The sequence below is a fragment of the Lingula anatina genome, chromosome 5 (genome assembly GCF_051362555.1).
Source record: "Lingula anatina isolate TDL-2025a chromosome 5, LinAna3.0, whole genome shotgun sequence".
Taxonomy (NCBI): domain Eukaryota; kingdom Metazoa; phylum Brachiopoda; class Lingulata; order Lingulida; family Lingulidae; genus Lingula; species Lingula anatina.
In genome coordinates this window covers 8,303,098-8,321,294 of record NC_141771.1, presented here as the reverse complement: position 1 = coordinate 8,321,294, position 18,197 = coordinate 8,303,098, and the positions used below count along the sequence as shown (strand labels likewise).

Sequence of the window (18,197 nt, the reverse complement as noted above, 5' to 3'; positions counted from 1 at the left end):
GCAAGGTTTTGGCTCCATTATGTAGATGATACTTTTGTTATTAAATTGAACACTTTCTTCAGGCACAATTGCAAGTACATGTATATCAATGGGGTGGATGGCGACATTGAATTTACACAGGTTTAATGTCACAGCAATACTTGTATTGTCCCGTTTCCAGCCTGTCACGTCTCACTTGTTAACCTTCGGAAGTTTTAAACAAAAGCTGGTTTGAAAACGCAACAATTGACAGATTAAGTAAACTTAATAATGGCCAGCGCTTTTGTCAACCAAACAAATCACTTCCTACTTGAGAAGAATCACACTATTTACAATTGATAAACACTTCGGTATTTAAAATAAAACTGGAAATTAGTATCACGAAAATATGATTCATGGCAATGGCGCTGGTAAAAACGCAAGTGATAATAAACAAAATAGAGAAAGTAAACTGCCAGTGATTATCTCACTACACTTAAGATAAATATAAGTTCATTTAAATTCATTTTAGAGGAAGTAGCGTTCTTCACCTTTTATTCACTGTTCTGTTTCTGCCCACTTATTCGTATAAGAGCTGTCGGGAAACTTCGCTTTGCCCACGATATTTTATGTATTTGCATACATTTGTTTATACATTTACTCTTTAAAATAGATCCATGTGCATGTATATCGTCAATCGGGCAAAACCATGACTGGGTATCTTACCTTTCATTTTTGAGTAGAGAAACGCATTACTAATATTTATGCATGTAGGATGTCACTGTCGCTTGCACTTTCGTTACAATCTTAGACTATTTAATTCCAACCGAGCCGAGTACCACCAGTCGCGTTCTCGAACCTGCTGAGAGAGACAAAGATCCTTGTGCTGCTTAACTTGTGCTCGTGGTGAGTATCTGAACTATACAGCTTTGATTATTACTTTTTTTGTAACTTCTCTTTATTGGAAAATCTTTGGCAGATTTTAAGTATTCGTAATCATATTTTGTTGTCAGTTTTATCTAACAGCTAATATTTTGTAAATATTTCTGGGGAATGGGTGGACAATCCACTTTCCCATGGAATAGTTCATTAGTCTAAGCTTGCACGGAGTTCCCCCAGTAGGTCTTAAGCTCAAACGTATTTATTTGAACTATCACAGAAACAGTCTCTCTCTCTCTCTCTCTCTCTCTCTCTCTCTCTCTCTCTCTCACACACACACACACACATACTCACACACACACGCAGACACACTCAGTTTAGATAAGAAATCTGCTTTGCACCACTGAGGCCACTAGAGTACACTGAATTATACCTATAGTAGAAATAAAGCCACTACAACTGTATGCAATGTGAATCCATACACAAGCTGACATTTTCGGTAAAGCATCACTAAATTACTCTCTCTCTCTCTCTCTCTCTCCGAAGTAACCCTCTCTCTCTCTCTCTCTCTCTCCGAAATAACCCTCTCTCTCTCTCTCTCTCTCTCCGAAATAACCCTCTCTCTCTCTCTCTCTCTCTCTCTCTCTCTCTCTCTCTCTCCGAAATAACCCTCTCTCTCTCTCTCTCTCTCTCTCTCTCTCTCTCTCTCACTCACACACACACACACACACACACACACACACACACACACACAAGAACATCATCAATAACAAACAAACAAAAATAGACCTTTAAACAAACAAACAAATAAAACTGCTCTGCATCTAAAACCACTGAAATATATCGAATTTCATAAAAAAGCATAAATAAATAATACAAAAAATGGTTATATTTTCTTAAAGGATGTTGCCCTATTCATTAGCCTATATACATGCATGTTTCCCTAATGCACCGAAAGTGATAGTGATAGTCATTATACGCTTACATTTGGTTAAGCTCCTGATTGTTTTACTAATCCCGTGATTTTGTTTTATTTCAGGTTGTCATTTGGGGGACATTGGTAACCACCAAAGAAAATGACGATCAAGGCGGTCATCGGTTCCGTTTCAGTGTACTTCATCATTACGCTCTTCACGTCATATCTATGCCCTGTGCGAGCATTGCCAGAACCTCCGCCCCCTCTTGGTTCCGCAACGCTTAGCTGCTCCGAGAACTGCACATTAACGTTCACCGAAAACGGCAAAAGACTACTACGCCAACTACTTGGGATGAAGTTCAGATATACTGTAATCGTTCCAAATGTGATGGCTGCTAGTAACTCGACAGTAACTGACAAAGATCTAAAGGGGTTGGAATTGACTTACAGATGGATGTTATTAAATAATTTGACCGGTTGGCCTTATTTGCAAGTGTATCCATACTTCGTTGTCCTTTCACTGTGGACTCTCAAACATCAAGTTTATGATTTTGAGGTTGATATAGTCCAGAAGCCCGACTCTTGTTGGAAAGACTTAAATTTAGAATGCCGTCTGTACTGCATAACATCCGCCATATTGAGTAGCATTTCAGACGCAATGACGGACGTATCATTAAATGACGGAGACTTGCAACTGTGTGTAAAGTCATACCTCAGAAATTTGTCACTTCCATTGGAAGGACGCACTGGCTGTACTCAAAACATGTTATATAACCGCTCAAAGGAAAATGTGACTCTTGACTACGTGAGGACACCATACCTCGTGCATGCAGTGGCTTTTATTGTCCAAATTTTCTTTACTGGAACCCTCTTTTTCTATCTCCCTCTCTTGATACTTAAGGCAGTTCCGTCAAGATATTCAGTGTATCTTAGCGACGTTGCCCAGGAAGAGCTGCAACAATTTGAATACTATAACAACTTGACGCCTTTCAGCGAATTATTTTTTGCCCCAAAGGGTAACAGATGCCTCACCATTCTATATAGGGTGTTGGCCTTTGTGGTGGTTCACGCAATGATAACTTTTTTGGTATTGACCAACCTAATACAGTATCCATTTGTTTGGGAGGGTAATTGTGCGTTTACAGAATTATTTCAGATATCTACTTGGGCTTGGATATATTCACGCCTTGTATCATCAGCGTATACTTGTATACTCTTGGATATTCAACCTTGGGTGGGTTATCTTGGTTTCGCAGTCGCACTCACGGTCTGGAGCTTTGTGTTTGTTGTCTTTGTCACACCCGTTCACACCTACCGCAATCTGGCATCCGGTGCTTTTTTCAAGGACATCGGTGTCACATTTTTAGCCAATCGAAATGCAGGGTTTCCACCAAGTCACATTTGTCTCATGACATCCCTAATATATCACCTTGAACCGCGCATTTTCTTCCGCATTTTGAAGAAAGCCTTTAAATCCAATTTCTTGTATTCAGTGCTTATGCCCTTTATTTTGCCCTTTATGCCTGTAGGCTTCTTGTTTCTGGTCATGCTCGGCATGCAACTCAGCAAAATGGATTGTATCCCAGTGCTGAGAAGACTGAAACTTCCATACGCATTTATTTCTTTATTTCCTTTCCTGTATTTCGTCTTGCTTTTGATTGACACGTGCTCAACAATATGCTGGATAATCACTTTTACTGTAGCTGGTCTTGTCATTAATAGCGATCAGAACCTTCCCTATTTAGTGTTCATGGTCTCGGGGCTCTACTATCTCTATCTTCCATTTCATTCCATGCAGGAGAAATATCGCACACTCAAGACCATTGTGTTTAAGGCTTATGATGAATGCCGCGAAGCAAAACACTCCTATGATTCATCGAGTGGTACTGCTAAAGGAGAGGACGCTGAAACCATACGTCTCTTAGAGCTCACTTCCTCCAACTATTCTTCAGTAGCCAACGGGAGCACGCGAGACAGCCGATGTATTCAAACTGAGCGCCCACCAAAACAACCGTCCTATCTGCACGCTAGCGGGATCAGAAAAATGGAGAAGGCTCTTTGGATACAAATATACACTCGGATTCTTCCTCTGAAGAGGCAACTTGTGCGTGCTGTAGTCCTTTCTCTTCATTCAGTTCTGATTGTAGTTGTGATTATGTTTGCACTGTATGCTTATAATCAAGTCCAGCGTTTGACCACAATTGGGAAGTCATTTGCGTCCCTGGCGGCTGCAGCACTTCCAAAACTGCTGATCAACTTCATACGTGCGCCCACGGAACGAACTATACAGGAAAAACAATGGAAATCTATAGCAACTCATATGATATTTGAAAACATGCAAAATTTGCATTAAATCTCGCTTTGAACTTTGACAGCAAACTTTAACTTCAACTCTCCCCAGTCTATTTAATTGTTTAACGAATTTAATAAAGCAAAAAAAAAATATACGAAAAACAAAAAAGTTCCAAAGTACAAAGTGGAAAGGAGAAAGAGAGAGAGAGAGAGAGAGAGAGAGAAGGGAGAATGAAGATTTTCATTTTATCAATGTGTTGGATTCGCCGTGCAAACCTGAAGGTACAGGCACATAAAACCAGCAGCATACACGTAAGACACATGTATTGCCGATATTGATTGATGTATTGTGGACAGTGTGCACCTCTTTGCTCCCCAGGATATGTGGATGCTGAGGTTAGCAGTTTTATAGTTGCTTGTATAACACGGATCACGGATTTGCATCACGGACATTATCATATCTATAGAATGTGCTCTACTCAAGTCTGTTACTGTTGACTCAGTTTGCTGCCACATTTTAACCTTTGACGTTAACCTGTAGGTTATGCTTTGGTACAGAGAATTATTTTACTATTTAGCCAGTGAAAAAGTGCAACTTGCAATTGATGCAAGAGGTCATGGGAATTTCCCGTGCGGCCATGTAAAATTTCGCTTAATTGTGTCATGGTTCTAGTGTATTAATAAAAAATGCCTTTTAAGGTGTTAGAAAAAAAAAGAACTGTGCGTTGTCACCTTTAAATGTACCGTATGTGCCTTTAATTGAGAGGACACATACACACTCACACATATGAGTGTTATTACTTTCCGTGGTTTATTCACTAATAAAGGTAGTTCTGCCTATAATCATCGGATTATGTCAATCGCTCCAACTTATCTTCTCATTATCTGTTTCACAATCATTCTTAAATCTACAACTTCACGACAGTAACGCATTATTTTTCATTCAATGCAAAGTCTCATACAGTATGTGGGGAAACAAAACAGTCTATAAATGCAGAATGTACCATTACAGCCGCCCTAGATCAAGTGATATATATATATATCTATATATATGACTTTGCCGTATTCGCCCACCTTCAAAACTCCAGCGGCCATACTTTCCATGCGAAAGCGGTTACAGTTCTCGACAAAGAGGAGTTCAGTCAAAGATTGAAAAGGGCCATTCAAGAGCAGATTGAACAACCCATCGTCAGCAAGCACGGTGGAGATGCCAATTACCACATCTAAGGGGCTGGCCCTGTGTTATTATTTTAAATCTTTCTTTATTAAAATAGGCTAAAACCTTTCTTACATGGTACGACAATCCCCCATATCAGCAAGTCATGCGTTTTTAAATTTTCAATGATTCACACACACACACACACACACAGCTTCGGGCTGCACGTGACGCCATTTATGTTCCCATCGATGATTTTCACGGGACAAGTCATCGTCCACAACCATGTATCTTAATTTTTTCATCTTTATTTAACTCAGTTTAAGATTATTTTGCATACAAATAATAATAAGTAAAATAACAGTGTTCCCAGCACAATCAGAAGGTTATTATAACGTTACCTATTTACACGTTAAACATTATACTGGTACGAACACCGGTGTTTTCACTTGTATTCTGGGTTCAAGTAAAACTACCGGTGTACCAGTATAATGTTTAACATGTATATCGCGCTCTATGTACAGCATGTAATGAAAAGGCGTTATAAATTATGTATATGTACGATTGTTCTGAGTTATATCGTAAACTGTACATACAGTGATAAGGGAAAGATGAGTGTATACCGTAAAAGCATGAGATAGGTATTTAATGCAGGCGGAACGATTGCGCTGCAGAGAACGAAAAGGTGCACAGAAAATGGAAATAAGGTAGTGTTACAAATTTTTAAAATGTGTAAATTTAATTACGGGAAATTGCCCTAGTGGACACAATCGAATCGTCTTTAAAATTGCAATTGATATCGTCGCACCGAAGCGGCAAGGTGGGGGAATGATCTTTCTTAAACGATATGTGATTATAAATCAGGAATGTTTCACAACCCGTGATATAGCTACGGGAAGATTTGAGAACAGTTAAAAGTATTCAAAATAAAAGTCTTCCATGATGCATGCTGCATTACGTTGTCAATGTAGCAGTTCGTTTTAATTTCAAGTAGTTGTTTGAATCAGTGCAGTTTTATGAAGCCAAGATTTTTTTTTGACGTTGCTGGGTTTCTTGTAGCAACAGAAACCATTGCTACATGTATATCTTTAAAATAAGAGATAATCAAACTCGTTATGTCTATTGAAATAGTTAAGATTATGTATCCCCTTTTTGTTACATCCAGGATTTCCTTCTCGCTTCTACAAATGTATTTCACTGTCGTAAGCACGCCTGTATTCTAAAGCTAACGATGTACACTCAAAGTCTGCTGATGACGACCATGAATCTGCACCAGTCTCTCACGACGCACCATGCGAGGTGATATATTTAAAAGATAATAATAATAAATTACCATTATGTAAAATGTGGTTAGTTAAAGTTATGGACGGTACATTTGTGGTTTGGCGTTAGTTGAGAGATTGCCCACATTCACTACCTGTAATATTAATCAGTATTCTCCGCACGGCCTTCACTAGTAAAAATATGTCAAAGTGCTCATGAGGTTAGATCCTGAGTTTCATTTCCAGCTAGACAACGGTAACCTAGGTTTTCTAGATATAGGCCTACCCCTGTATCATTCAGCTGGTTTTGAATTCCACCAGCAAACGTAAAGCTGTTCCAAGCAAAGACACTGGTTCTCACCTCTATTTAGTTGTCTCATGTACAGGGTATGTACAGCCACAACTTAATAATCTCCGGTATTCCCACCAATTCTCTCGTGCTATTAAAAAGAATAAGATATGTAATTCATGTTCAAGGTAGATTAAATGTTTTCTACTCATTTCGCTTGTTTGCAAATAAAAACATATCTAATCAATGCAGTACGCAGCTGAAAATAGAACAATCTTACCTGCCAAAGATATTTAGATACATTTTCATAATGAGGATTGGCCATTTGATTGACAGATTGGATATTTTTTCCTCGGATGCAAAAGTCTAAAAAGGGGACGACCAAACACAACATGGATAAGTGGACTGCTTTATATTTAGACCATATGAATCTCAGGGTATGATGTGTTTTTTGTTCATATTTTTACATAGATGTTTACGTTGAAATTTGTCCAAGAGAAAATCTTATAAATTAAGATAAATTGTTTTTTGATGAATAGGTCCAGACACTAATGAATAAAACATGTCTTTTTAATTCAAATTGACTTCAGTTGTTATTTTCAATTGGTATCGAGGTTATATGACACAAATCACACTGTAGTAAGGAGTGTAAATGGATTTTAGATAGTTCACCTTAGGACTGAGACAAAGTTGGCTGTTACACCAAGACCAAACTCATTTGTCACGACGTACTCCGGCGTGGATACCACAGAGGTAAAAAGCAGCTTTCCAATTTACTGTTATGTATTTGTCTACTCGTGGCTTCATTTGAGTTATTGTAGCTGCCATATTGATTTTAGGTCTTAAATCTATTTACCTTTGACGCCTTTACTCCATTGTAATGTTCTGGCACAACCAGCTGGGCACGGCCCATACCCCAGTGTTACAAAATTTCGCGACCATCTGTACACACGTGGCTACCTAATTATATTTAAAGATTAATGACGGGTAAGGCCGCGGGAACAGTGGTGGGTAAACTACATGTAGAAGCCCTGGTATGGTATGAAGGATAAAATGAAAAAGAGGAGTGTGAGATTAGGAAAGAAGCATCTTGTTATAAAATACCGTGTATGTTCACAGCAAAAGTATTATTATTATTATTATTATTATTATTATTATTATTATTATTGTTATTATTATTATTATTGTAACATACAAAAATGATAATACATATATGTACCGTATAAGAATGCTTTAGTAGACAAATTGAGAGTTGGGACGGGGGAGGTAGGTCAGAAAGTTTTATTCGTAAGAAATTAAACAGGAGTGAAATATAAGACCGCATTCACAGCGAGTTGAGCCATGGCTCTACAAATCCGCGAATTAAATATGGCTGACGTACATGAAAGAAAAACCGCCTATAATCTTTCGATAGTCTCTCCGCCTCTCACACCCCTCCCCACGCGTCGTCCTCGGCGGGGGTACAGTCATTAAATCTCGGCTCCATTCGCCATTCGGAAGCTACCTGAGAAATATTAAGTGCGCATGCTTATCAATTAAACTCGAGGTGAAGAAAGCATGGCGGCTGGAGGCGATCGAAGGAAAAAAGCCATTCTTTTCTATTATCTTTCAAAACAGAGACGAAAAAGGAATGAATTGGCCCTTAGAGCACCAATGAATCGGCTACCTACGGAGATAATGTCACCAGAGATATTCACGGAGATACCCAGTCCCACATGGCGAACGGAGCCAAGATTTAATGACTGTACCCCCGCAGGGACGACGCTTGGGGAGGCGTGTGAGAGGCTGAGAGACTATTAAAAGATTGGGCGGTTTTTTCTTTCATGTACGTCCGCCATATTTAGTTCGTGGATTTGTAGAGCCATGGGTCAACTCGTTGTAAATGCGGGAAGAGGTGGAGGTCGCCAGGTGTATGTAGTTGTCCAGACTACCAGATAAATTATCTTCCAGTGTGACTATTATTATATTTCTTTCAGATATAAAATGAAATTCATGCTGTTAGTGTTTTCTTGTTTGCTGACGTTGAAGTCAATACAAGGTAAGACTTTCCATTCTATTTTACATTCCTCACTTTTACATACCCTCTGATAGTAGGCCCCCCTAAAATATTATACAAAATCACACTGTGGGGCTTTTCGCTTTCAACATTTTTGCAACATACTTTTACCTACCTACCTTTATTTCATGTCATGTATTGATTGACAGCATGTGACAAAGTAGTATTTGTCGCGTCGCCCCGCAAACACAGAGCGTTTTATAGCGTTACCTTAATATTACCTTTACGTTTTTTTTTGTTTTGTTTTTTTTTTGCTATATAAACATTATACCTTTATGTATCAAAATCACATTCTTTGAAATTTCAGAAATTTACGCTGTATGACTGAAATATTCACTGTCAAAAATGAGAAAATTATGATGACAATTTGTAATATTTACTGTCAACATTGAAATTCACCAGTCCGTATCCGCAGTAGAGTGTGGATAAATATCAGAAACTTAGAATCCTAATTACGAGTAAACGTTAAGAACTAAAATAAAAGGTCAATGACTTCAAGGGTTTTGAAGCTATTGCAATAACATTTTGGGAAATTTTAGAAAACAAAAGGTGTTTTTAATAAATCCTGAAGAGAGCACATTCCGAGGAAGAAGACGGCCACGGTCAGTCTGTCAGCAAACAGGAGGCCAAATTGATCATTTGTTTAAGTAAAATTTAAGTAGACTCGAAAGTCATTTCCTTTGTAGCGGCATTTGTCAACATGATTTTGATTGATGATAATATCATATCTGTTTCTTTTTAACACTTGGAACTTTCAGAGTTGACCAATAATAATGATTAAAATGTGCAATGTTTCATTTCAAAAGCTTGTGAACTGAGGAAGCTTATGAACTTTAAGATTTGTAGCTTTTTTAGGACCATATGACTCATACTTAAGGTTTAACGCTCTTTTGTCATAAATTAAGTAACAATTTTAGTTAAAACATTTCGCTGTGCCATCTGTCAGTTCATCAGTTGCAGAGTGACGCAGGTGGTAATCTCGAGAGCCCCCCCCCCCCCCCCGCCATTGCCAAGAATGGTACAGCGAATGCACAAATAATAGACTTTCAATGATTATATGTTTGTTCTAAATAGAATGGCTTTGACTTGTGATGTTCCCTTCATCTTACTTGTGTTAACAATTTTTTTCAGGCCACTATTGGACCGATTGGTATGATCAAGACCGAATTTATGATGTTCGGGAAATTGAATCTCTAACAGAACATAAGGTGATTTTTTATTAATATCTTTGATTAGAGGGAATGATGATACAACGCTATGAAAAATAATCTAGAATGAAGAGCACTCGGAAGAGAGCTCACCTCCCCCAAGAAAATTAATGGAATGTAAGAAAAAAATGTGTGAATACATATAACAGAAGGAGGGGTTGTGTTTTGCTCTCTGTGACATTTTGCGGTAGAATGCATTAAAAGAAGAAAGGCGCTAAAGCCAAGTGTTACTATTATTTAGAAACTAGGTTACGTCTGTGGCGGATGCAAACCCATCGGGGCAGAGTGTCGCGTGATGGGGTCAACCAGTGCGTTCACGCGCTGGTCTGGAACTGTTCAAGACAGATTGATGATTCAATGTTTACCCACCAAGGGTCTGTTCAGCCTGATGCCCTACCAACCCGATGGGACCTACAACTATGAGATAAGGTACTTGTGCCCTTCTACAGGTAAGTGACTGTTGTAAGGGTTTGCTGTAGATATGCTCTTTTAAAGGTACACACGAACCGAGCATTGGTGGAGCGTGGATTCCCAGTAACACGTGTAAACCACTTCTACTAGAGTCTTATATGATTCAAATAAATTCGACATGCCAATTAAGGGATAAACTGAATAGATCACTCGATCAGCCATAAAAGACCTTTAGACTGCTCCTTCACTGTAAAAACAGTGTTTAGCTCCGAGACACATTTCTAAGCGCCTGTTTTGTCTCATTTTTTCCACGCGTTTAGCATCTAAGCACGTTTAGCCTATTAACATGTTACACGCTTTGACGTGCTTCACGCCTAATAAATGTAGGGTGTATTTGTTTAACTTTAAGGTTGTAACGTTTTCAACTGTTTCAGTCACTACACACACGCGCGCGCGCGCGCGAAGTCACGGTCACCTTTAACTGCTATAGCTATCGCTATCTATAACAGGGTTCCGTGAACTGTCAACATAGTTGATTCACACCATCATCTTTACAGCGGGACTTATTCATCCTTGTGTTAGCTGACCTTGCGAGGAAGTTAATTGGAATATATTTCTGAAAAACAAGTTAGGAAAATTCACTAGTTTACTAAAGACACGAAACAACTATCACTTTTACTTTAAAACATTTTTTTCATATTTTGATAAAATGCGTTAAGGTATTGATGTTCATTTATTTTTTCCGGAAGTAATGAACAATAGAACATCAGGATGATGGTGGGGTATTCATTATAATGGTTTATTTAAGCTTTCATCACATGCTGGTTATTTTGGTAACGATAGTCCGAATATTTTTCAAATCGCACCGCTCTAGTCGCCGACTAACCCAAGCCCATTTTGGAATTAACCGCTAACTGTAGTTCATACAGCATAAGACGTGTATTGGTAATTAATAAAAAAAGTTTTCAAAACATTAAATAATGTTTTTCCAGAATGTTATAAAAAGCTTATAAAACTGCAAGTGCATCATTTTGCATGGAGTTAAAAACACCCATAACGTTACCATGACGTTATTCTATACCATCACCATCATGTAACCAGCTGATAACGTCGTAAAAACGTTGTTATTTGGATTATTACTTAATATGCCTATTTTAAACAATCACACGTTACTGCAAGGAAGGACACAACGCGTTCGAGCAGGCTGCTTCTCGCCTCCAACAGCCCCATATGTTTACAAGGGGAAGTGTTAAGCAAAATTGTTGAGTCTTGTAATAAACTTGTTATGGGATCGTGTATATGGGATTGTGAAGCATTTTTTTCTGTGACGAGCTTGAAAAGCTAAACATGTTGTTTAGCAGCTCCACGCGTTAAGGAATTCCACACCTATAGCAGCTCCATATGTTTAGCAGCCTCACGCGCTTAGCAGGGGAAGTGCTTAGCCAATGTGCTTAGCTTGTGATAGACTTGTTATAGAATCATATGCCGGTGAAGCTAAACACATAGCTAAACGTGTAACAATGCCAACGTGTCTAGCTTTTTCTTCTGTGAAACGTTTGAAAAGCTATACGCGTTTAGCATTTACACAGATTTCTAAATGCGTATAGGTGCCTAACGTGTGTTTTATGTATTTAAATGCTAAACACTGTTTTTACAGTGTTCCTTTAAATTTTTGGCTGTAAATTTAACCTACTTTCGTGACCTACTTTCCTGCCCCTTTGACATACATCTTAGAATGTCAGCAGAAAAATCCGTTCAAACATCGTTTTCGGGTAAAATAAAACAATGCCTTTTGGTAATTCTCTTAGTTATACTACTTGAAACTATATGCTGGCATTTGGTTGATTTTTGTGACAAAAATTGACTTTGTATGCATCTTAAAATACCTTGACCGATGTGAAAATTATGCCGAAACGCAAGGTTGCAGAAACTCTGTGAAAAAAGCCCCTTTCTTTCTTATATATATGCGCAAAGAAACTGAAGATATCCGTACAATTACCGTAAACACGAAGCAATAATTGGGGGGAAAGAGAATTCTCCGATATGGGTCTTGCATTATACGCATATACATGCAAAAATGAAATTTTTGGATCTAAATTCACAAACAATTTTGGTATTCAATAATAGGATGGGAGGGGGGGGGGAGAGAAAAACATTGTTTTCTTCCAATGCCAGCTCTACTTTGGACACTGTATAGCACACTTTTTGCAATTGAAGCCGTAATTATTTATAGTGCCATTAATTTTTTCTCTTTTTGATTTCTGGAATGACGACAGTGGTTGCCTAGAAATGATATATGTTCATTGTGAATTTCTTTATTCTGCTATTCAGCTGGAACATGGACAAGCTTTTTAGACAGGGATAATCCAACAGGTATCGGAGACTTCGAGAACGTGGCGGCTTTCAGGGTAAGGATACCCACGTGATGACCACGTGCTATTAACGTTGCTATAGCCGGTCTCTTAAATTCTGTAAATCTTTATTCACAAAATACCAATTTTCATTTAAAGTTTTGGATTTCCATGTGATTGGATAAGTACAGTGATAAGCAGAGGCCATATTAAGACATATATACGTAGTGTTTGTCGGTTTTTGTTCAAGATGCCAAACGTTTCATTTGTGTTAGATTGGTCTAGATATTAAAACAATTCTTTCCTTGTAGTTCGTACTTTTCTCTTAACAATTGGTAATGAATCTTCTGTACTCTTGACCATTAAATATGTGGACAAATATGAGCTATATACCTTTGAGAAATAAAGGTGGAGAGAAAATTATATGTAATCAGGCACCAGTTAACCGAATACCTTCTCTGTATAGCACTGTTGAATAACGGAATATACGGTGATTTTGTTGGAAAATGATCTTTGGGATGGTCCTAATATGACTGTCAGAGCATGGTTCTGTCAAAAAAGTCTCTTCACAGAAGATAATCAAACTCTGCATACGCGTAGCTTTTAAAATCTATAGAAAAATATCAAAAAGTATCTGAGTGTGTCGCCAACGTCTTTGTGAGCAGAATGCACCCATGCGCTGAACTGCCATATGGCACTCAAACGCCGCACTATTCCTTAACAGGCGAAACATTTCAGAGCCAGGTTGTCTCATCTGGGATGTTACTAAAACGAGTCTATTAGCAGTTTGCATTGTTTCTTACATGAGCATTAAAGTCATGTAATTTAGTTGACTATAATAGTTTTATTAAAAGTTTGTTATTGTTCTCTGTCTCAAATATGTATATACATGCACATGCACATTTATGCTAGACATTTCTTGTACACGCCTTATTCTAATAGGGTAACGGCAGTGTTACATAGTTATTAGTCTGCATATACGTCAACATCGATGTGCGCGGTATTTTCAAATAATCATCTTACAATATAGTACCTTTTTCTCAGGAAGACGGCATCAACCTCTGCAATGGCAGTCGCCCAATGTGCGCCAACTGTCGCGATACAGAGAGCTTAAAACATTATAACGCAACAGGAGACAAGTACGAAACCAACTTCGACTGTGGCTGGGAGAATGGCTTGATCTGTGCTACACATACCAACGGGAAGACCTGCAAAGACTACGAGGTTAAATTCAAGTGTCCAACCATAGGTACGTCGACTTATACTAGAACACTGTTGAGGGGGAATCCATCTGTTTACATCCCACAGATCCTTCACTGGTGTGCAGATATCTACCGGGTACAGTGTAATTAGTTTGCCCCTTACAATCGGCGAGGAAAAATGTGAAAAATGTGTGTGTGTGTGTGTGTGTGTGTCCAGGAAGCGAAATGAGGATGATAAAACATGCAGCCCCCCCCCCCCCCCCCCCCCCCCCCCCCCCGACACGCTTTCATGCTGTTCCATATAATGTTCAGTTTACTGGGTATTCGGATCACCACTTTCCTTAAATGAACTGGTCTAAATCTGGATTCATCGCTGCGTATAAAATGTCTATGAGACTAAGCATTTTACCCATTGCATAATTATTAGTATAATCAAGACCTTTATTTTTTCAAACTATTTAAAATAAAGAATCAGCAGGTAGCAGTTACATTCAAGAAAAAATCAAATATAGCACTCTTTCACATGCATGTAGGAAAACATCTCATGGACATGTCGGGCCACTAAATTCACATATTCTGAAAAATTCTGCTAGTTGAGGTCCAAGCAAACTTTTTCTGGCCGCGGGCGAAGGACCAGTGGCTAATGTTACAGACAGCTGTTCCATTTTTTCAACAAATGCACTTCATTCATATCAAAAACAAGTGGCAGCTCTACATTTTAAACAATAAAACTGCATTTTACATGCAATAGCTTCCGTCGTATATCTGGGGCTTCTGAACGTCCTATTCATTTTTGACCTCAAGCTCTATTTGTGACTACAGGCCTTGCCCCTGTCAAATGCTTAGCAACGAACGATCAAAACGGTATACACCAGTGCTTATTTCATTTACTGCTTTGAAATAATAATAATAATAATAATAATAATAATAATAATAATTCACTGAACATTAAAATGTTCACAATTTGTATTTTATACGATTCTCTCTGAACGATTATTTTTACATACATGTTTAAACAAAATGCACATATATTAAACTAAATATGGCATAATAACTTAGATATTCCATCTCACAGGCACCTGTCCTGAATGTGCAAAATGGACTCCCTGGTTGAACAGGGAACACGGCGGTTTGCAAGACAGGGAACTCGTGGGACCAGAGGGACATAACCCGGTAAGTATCAACCTTCTTATAATTAGTACTCAGGTTTTGGAGGCATTCGATAAAAAAAAGGGATTGGTGTATCTCATTGGTAACACACCTGGAAAAAGTGTCCGAGGCAAACAACGAAAGGCCTTCCTTTAAAATTTCGAAATTCCAATAAGACCACTTTGGGCAACGGCGAGAAACAGAAACCTTAACAAAAGCGCTTTTTTTTCTTTTCTCAAGTGTTCTGATCATGAACCATTAGACATCCAATGTCGCGTCAGAGGAACCAATCAGCCATGGGATCAGACGGGCCAGAAGATCAGAGTGAAGTGCACGCCCTCTGAAGGATTCGCCTGCGACATCGCCGACCAGCAGATTGAGCAGAATTGCTACGATTACGAAGTTCGATTTCTGTGTCCGTAACATGTCCCACTAACATTATATCCCCTCAGCATCCAGCGGACGATCGAGGAAGGGAAACAGACAATTCCGAATTGAACGACACACAGTAGAACTTCAAAAATAGTACATCGGATACATGTAAAGAGATCTGCTTCATGGTATTCACCTTGAACGTTTTGTTGACTGGCTATTCTTTGATTTAAATTACGGATCAGTTGCCATTTTGAAAACTGTTGCAATTAAAAGCAATGAAATTTACGTATGTATGTAAATGGAAGCGCGATAAAATGAACTTCATTGGTCAAATCTTTGTGTGCTGTATGTACATCTCAAAACATATAAAAGTGGGCTCCATTATTGTTGTGATATTACAATGTATACCTGGTTTTCTATTACACCAAAAATTATTAAAGGCATACACTGTGCGCGTTTTTAAAATTCCCATAGTCATATTTTCTACGTCTATATGTCCTGCAAAACTAGTTGTCTTCCACAATTCCGTCCTTGAAAACTAGACCTGAAGACTACTCAAATCAAAGTACGTAAGGTAAAAAAAAATCCATCAAAATTGTACAGAAAAACATGGCGTTCTAAATGAATGGCTAGTTATATAGAAAGACATCGTTAGATTAACAATAGAACTATCAAATTTAAATGCAGGGACGGGCCCACTAATATTTCGTGAGTGGTAGAAATTACTTTTTTCTCTAAGAATATTATTTTTGGCGGGTACATCCCGCAAAGAGTACCTTAAACTTTGAATAATAATAAAAAATAATAATAAAAAAAAAGTTAATATAATGAAAAAAAAATAAAAACAATTACTCTACTTGCATACAACAGCTAGAATTTATGATTCAGTCGAACCATCAAATTACGGACGACACAATGCTTCTTTTCCGATTAGCGTGCACAATGTGAACTTGAACGCAAAAAGGATTAAGCCTCATAATCGTTCTACATGACACAGACAGCAGAGTAATATATAAAACTCGTGCAATCTATTTTATAATACAGCAGAATTCCATTACAATTCTTTTCTTATGATGTGTACCATATTTTTCTCTTAAATTGAATATTCGAGATAGGAGTGAACATGCAGCGACACCTAGTAGACATTATGCAAATGAACCCAGCATAATATCCGTATGCATGTCTACAATGTATGTGTCAGGCGACCTTCGAAAAATAGGGTCCCCACAGTGCCTCGTTTTGGGATAGTTTGAACCACAGGTACACAAAAACAGCTACAATGGTAGCTTGGGGCAAAGAATAAAATGTTTTTTAACAAAAAAGCTTGACATTTCAAGATTTTGATACCCATGAATTACTATGCTTCAATGAAAAGTGATGGTTACCGCAAATATCTTACCAGTATTAGTTAGTTTTGTCAGGATTTTACGCGTGGTTAGGAAAAAAGCGCATCCTTGGTGGAGCAAGTCTACTAGTATATTTCCCATCAAAACTAATACATATTAAAAACAGGGATTTGAGAAAAAACAAGATAGAAGCTTTTTATTTAGGGAAACATTAATATATAAGAAATAGTAGGGGTTTATGGGTATACAGGGGATTCGATATAAACAGTTTAAAATCGGCATAGCAAGCACAAATCCTGATCCACGTTTACAAATGTTAACATAGTGGAAATCATTCCGTTATTGTAACGAAATCAAAAGAGGAAAGAAAGGCTAAGTCCGCACATTTTATGGCTTCCAAGTAAGCATTTATATATTACGTTGCTCTTTTGGTTTGTTTTTCAGTGTTATCAGAAAGACAGAGACGAGTTTAGGTGTGGTTGCACAGTTATATCGCATAAATCAACAAGTGTCCTTTTTTGTTTGGATCCAGGGTAACACCAGTGATAAGTCACGCCTGGCACCTTTCCCATTTATGTATTTTTTCAAATTTATAACACCGTGATCACCTATAGCCCCTTTTGACAGTTTGATTATATGTCTTAACTACCTGAGGGTAGTTATATAATATTCCGTTGTTAAATTGAACCAATCTTAGTGCTCTACCAGTATAGCGAGTTCTTCCAGCCGGTATAATGTGGTTTTCCTGCGTTGTGTGGTCCGTGATGGAAGATCACCTTTCTTGTATGGATTGTTTCCTTTGGGCTCTATGGAGTTATTTTACTCCTTCGTCTGCTCTTTCAACTTCCTCCCTGTGTTATTTTACTGAAACGTTCAGCTTTCTTTCACTGTCACTGTAACAGCAATTGCATGATCTCTATCTTAATTGATAACCTTGAACGATTAAATACGTGAAATATAGGCATTATAGATGCCTTTATAGATGTCTAACGGCCTTTCCTGTGCCTATAGACGCTGATATGGTGGTAATTGTGTAACACTTAAACAGTTGATGATTTGGGAAATATGCAAGCTAAGGCATACTCAATTTTCTTCATTCCATGGTTAATTTTTAGTACGGATATGAGTATAAACATACGCCGTATTGTGTCCGGTGAGTATACCAAGATGGCACTTGGAAGAAACAATTTTGTTTCACCTTAATTAATGCATTTTAAATTGACGTACCTATATGTCAATATTATGAATGTGAAAAAAGGATACAAAAGCGACTTTTTTCTTTTCTCAAGTTTTCTGACCATGAACCATTTGACATCCGATGTCGCGTGACAGGAACCAATCAGCCCT

The 18,197-nt window shown here is 38.1% G+C and overlaps 1 protein-coding gene across 2 annotated transcripts; it reads left to right on the top strand.

Moving 5' to 3' along the window:
* The first annotated feature begins 5,805 nt into the window (after positions 1 to 5,805).
* On the top strand, positions 5,806 to 15,837 carry LOC106167547 (uncharacterized). 2 transcript variants are annotated; one of them, XM_087012775.1, is made up of 8 exons: positions 5,806 to 5,908; positions 8,729 to 8,790; positions 9,940 to 10,016; positions 10,258 to 10,465; positions 12,759 to 12,835; positions 13,823 to 14,027; positions 15,056 to 15,153; positions 15,370 to 15,837. In XM_087012775.1, exons 1-8 carry the CDS (start codon positions 5,850 to 5,852, stop codon positions 15,550 to 15,552), a joined length of 969 nt encoding a protein of 322 aa, XP_086868901.1. In that variant the 5' UTR covers positions 5,806 to 5,849; the 3' UTR covers positions 15,553 to 15,837. The 2 variants fall into 2 exon arrangements, with proteins under 2 accessions (XP_086868901.1, XP_086868902.1); XM_087012776.1 differs by lacking the exon at positions 5,806 to 5,908 and adding an exon at positions 7,358 to 7,505.
* The last annotated feature ends 2,360 nt before the right edge of the window (positions 15,838 to 18,197 follow it).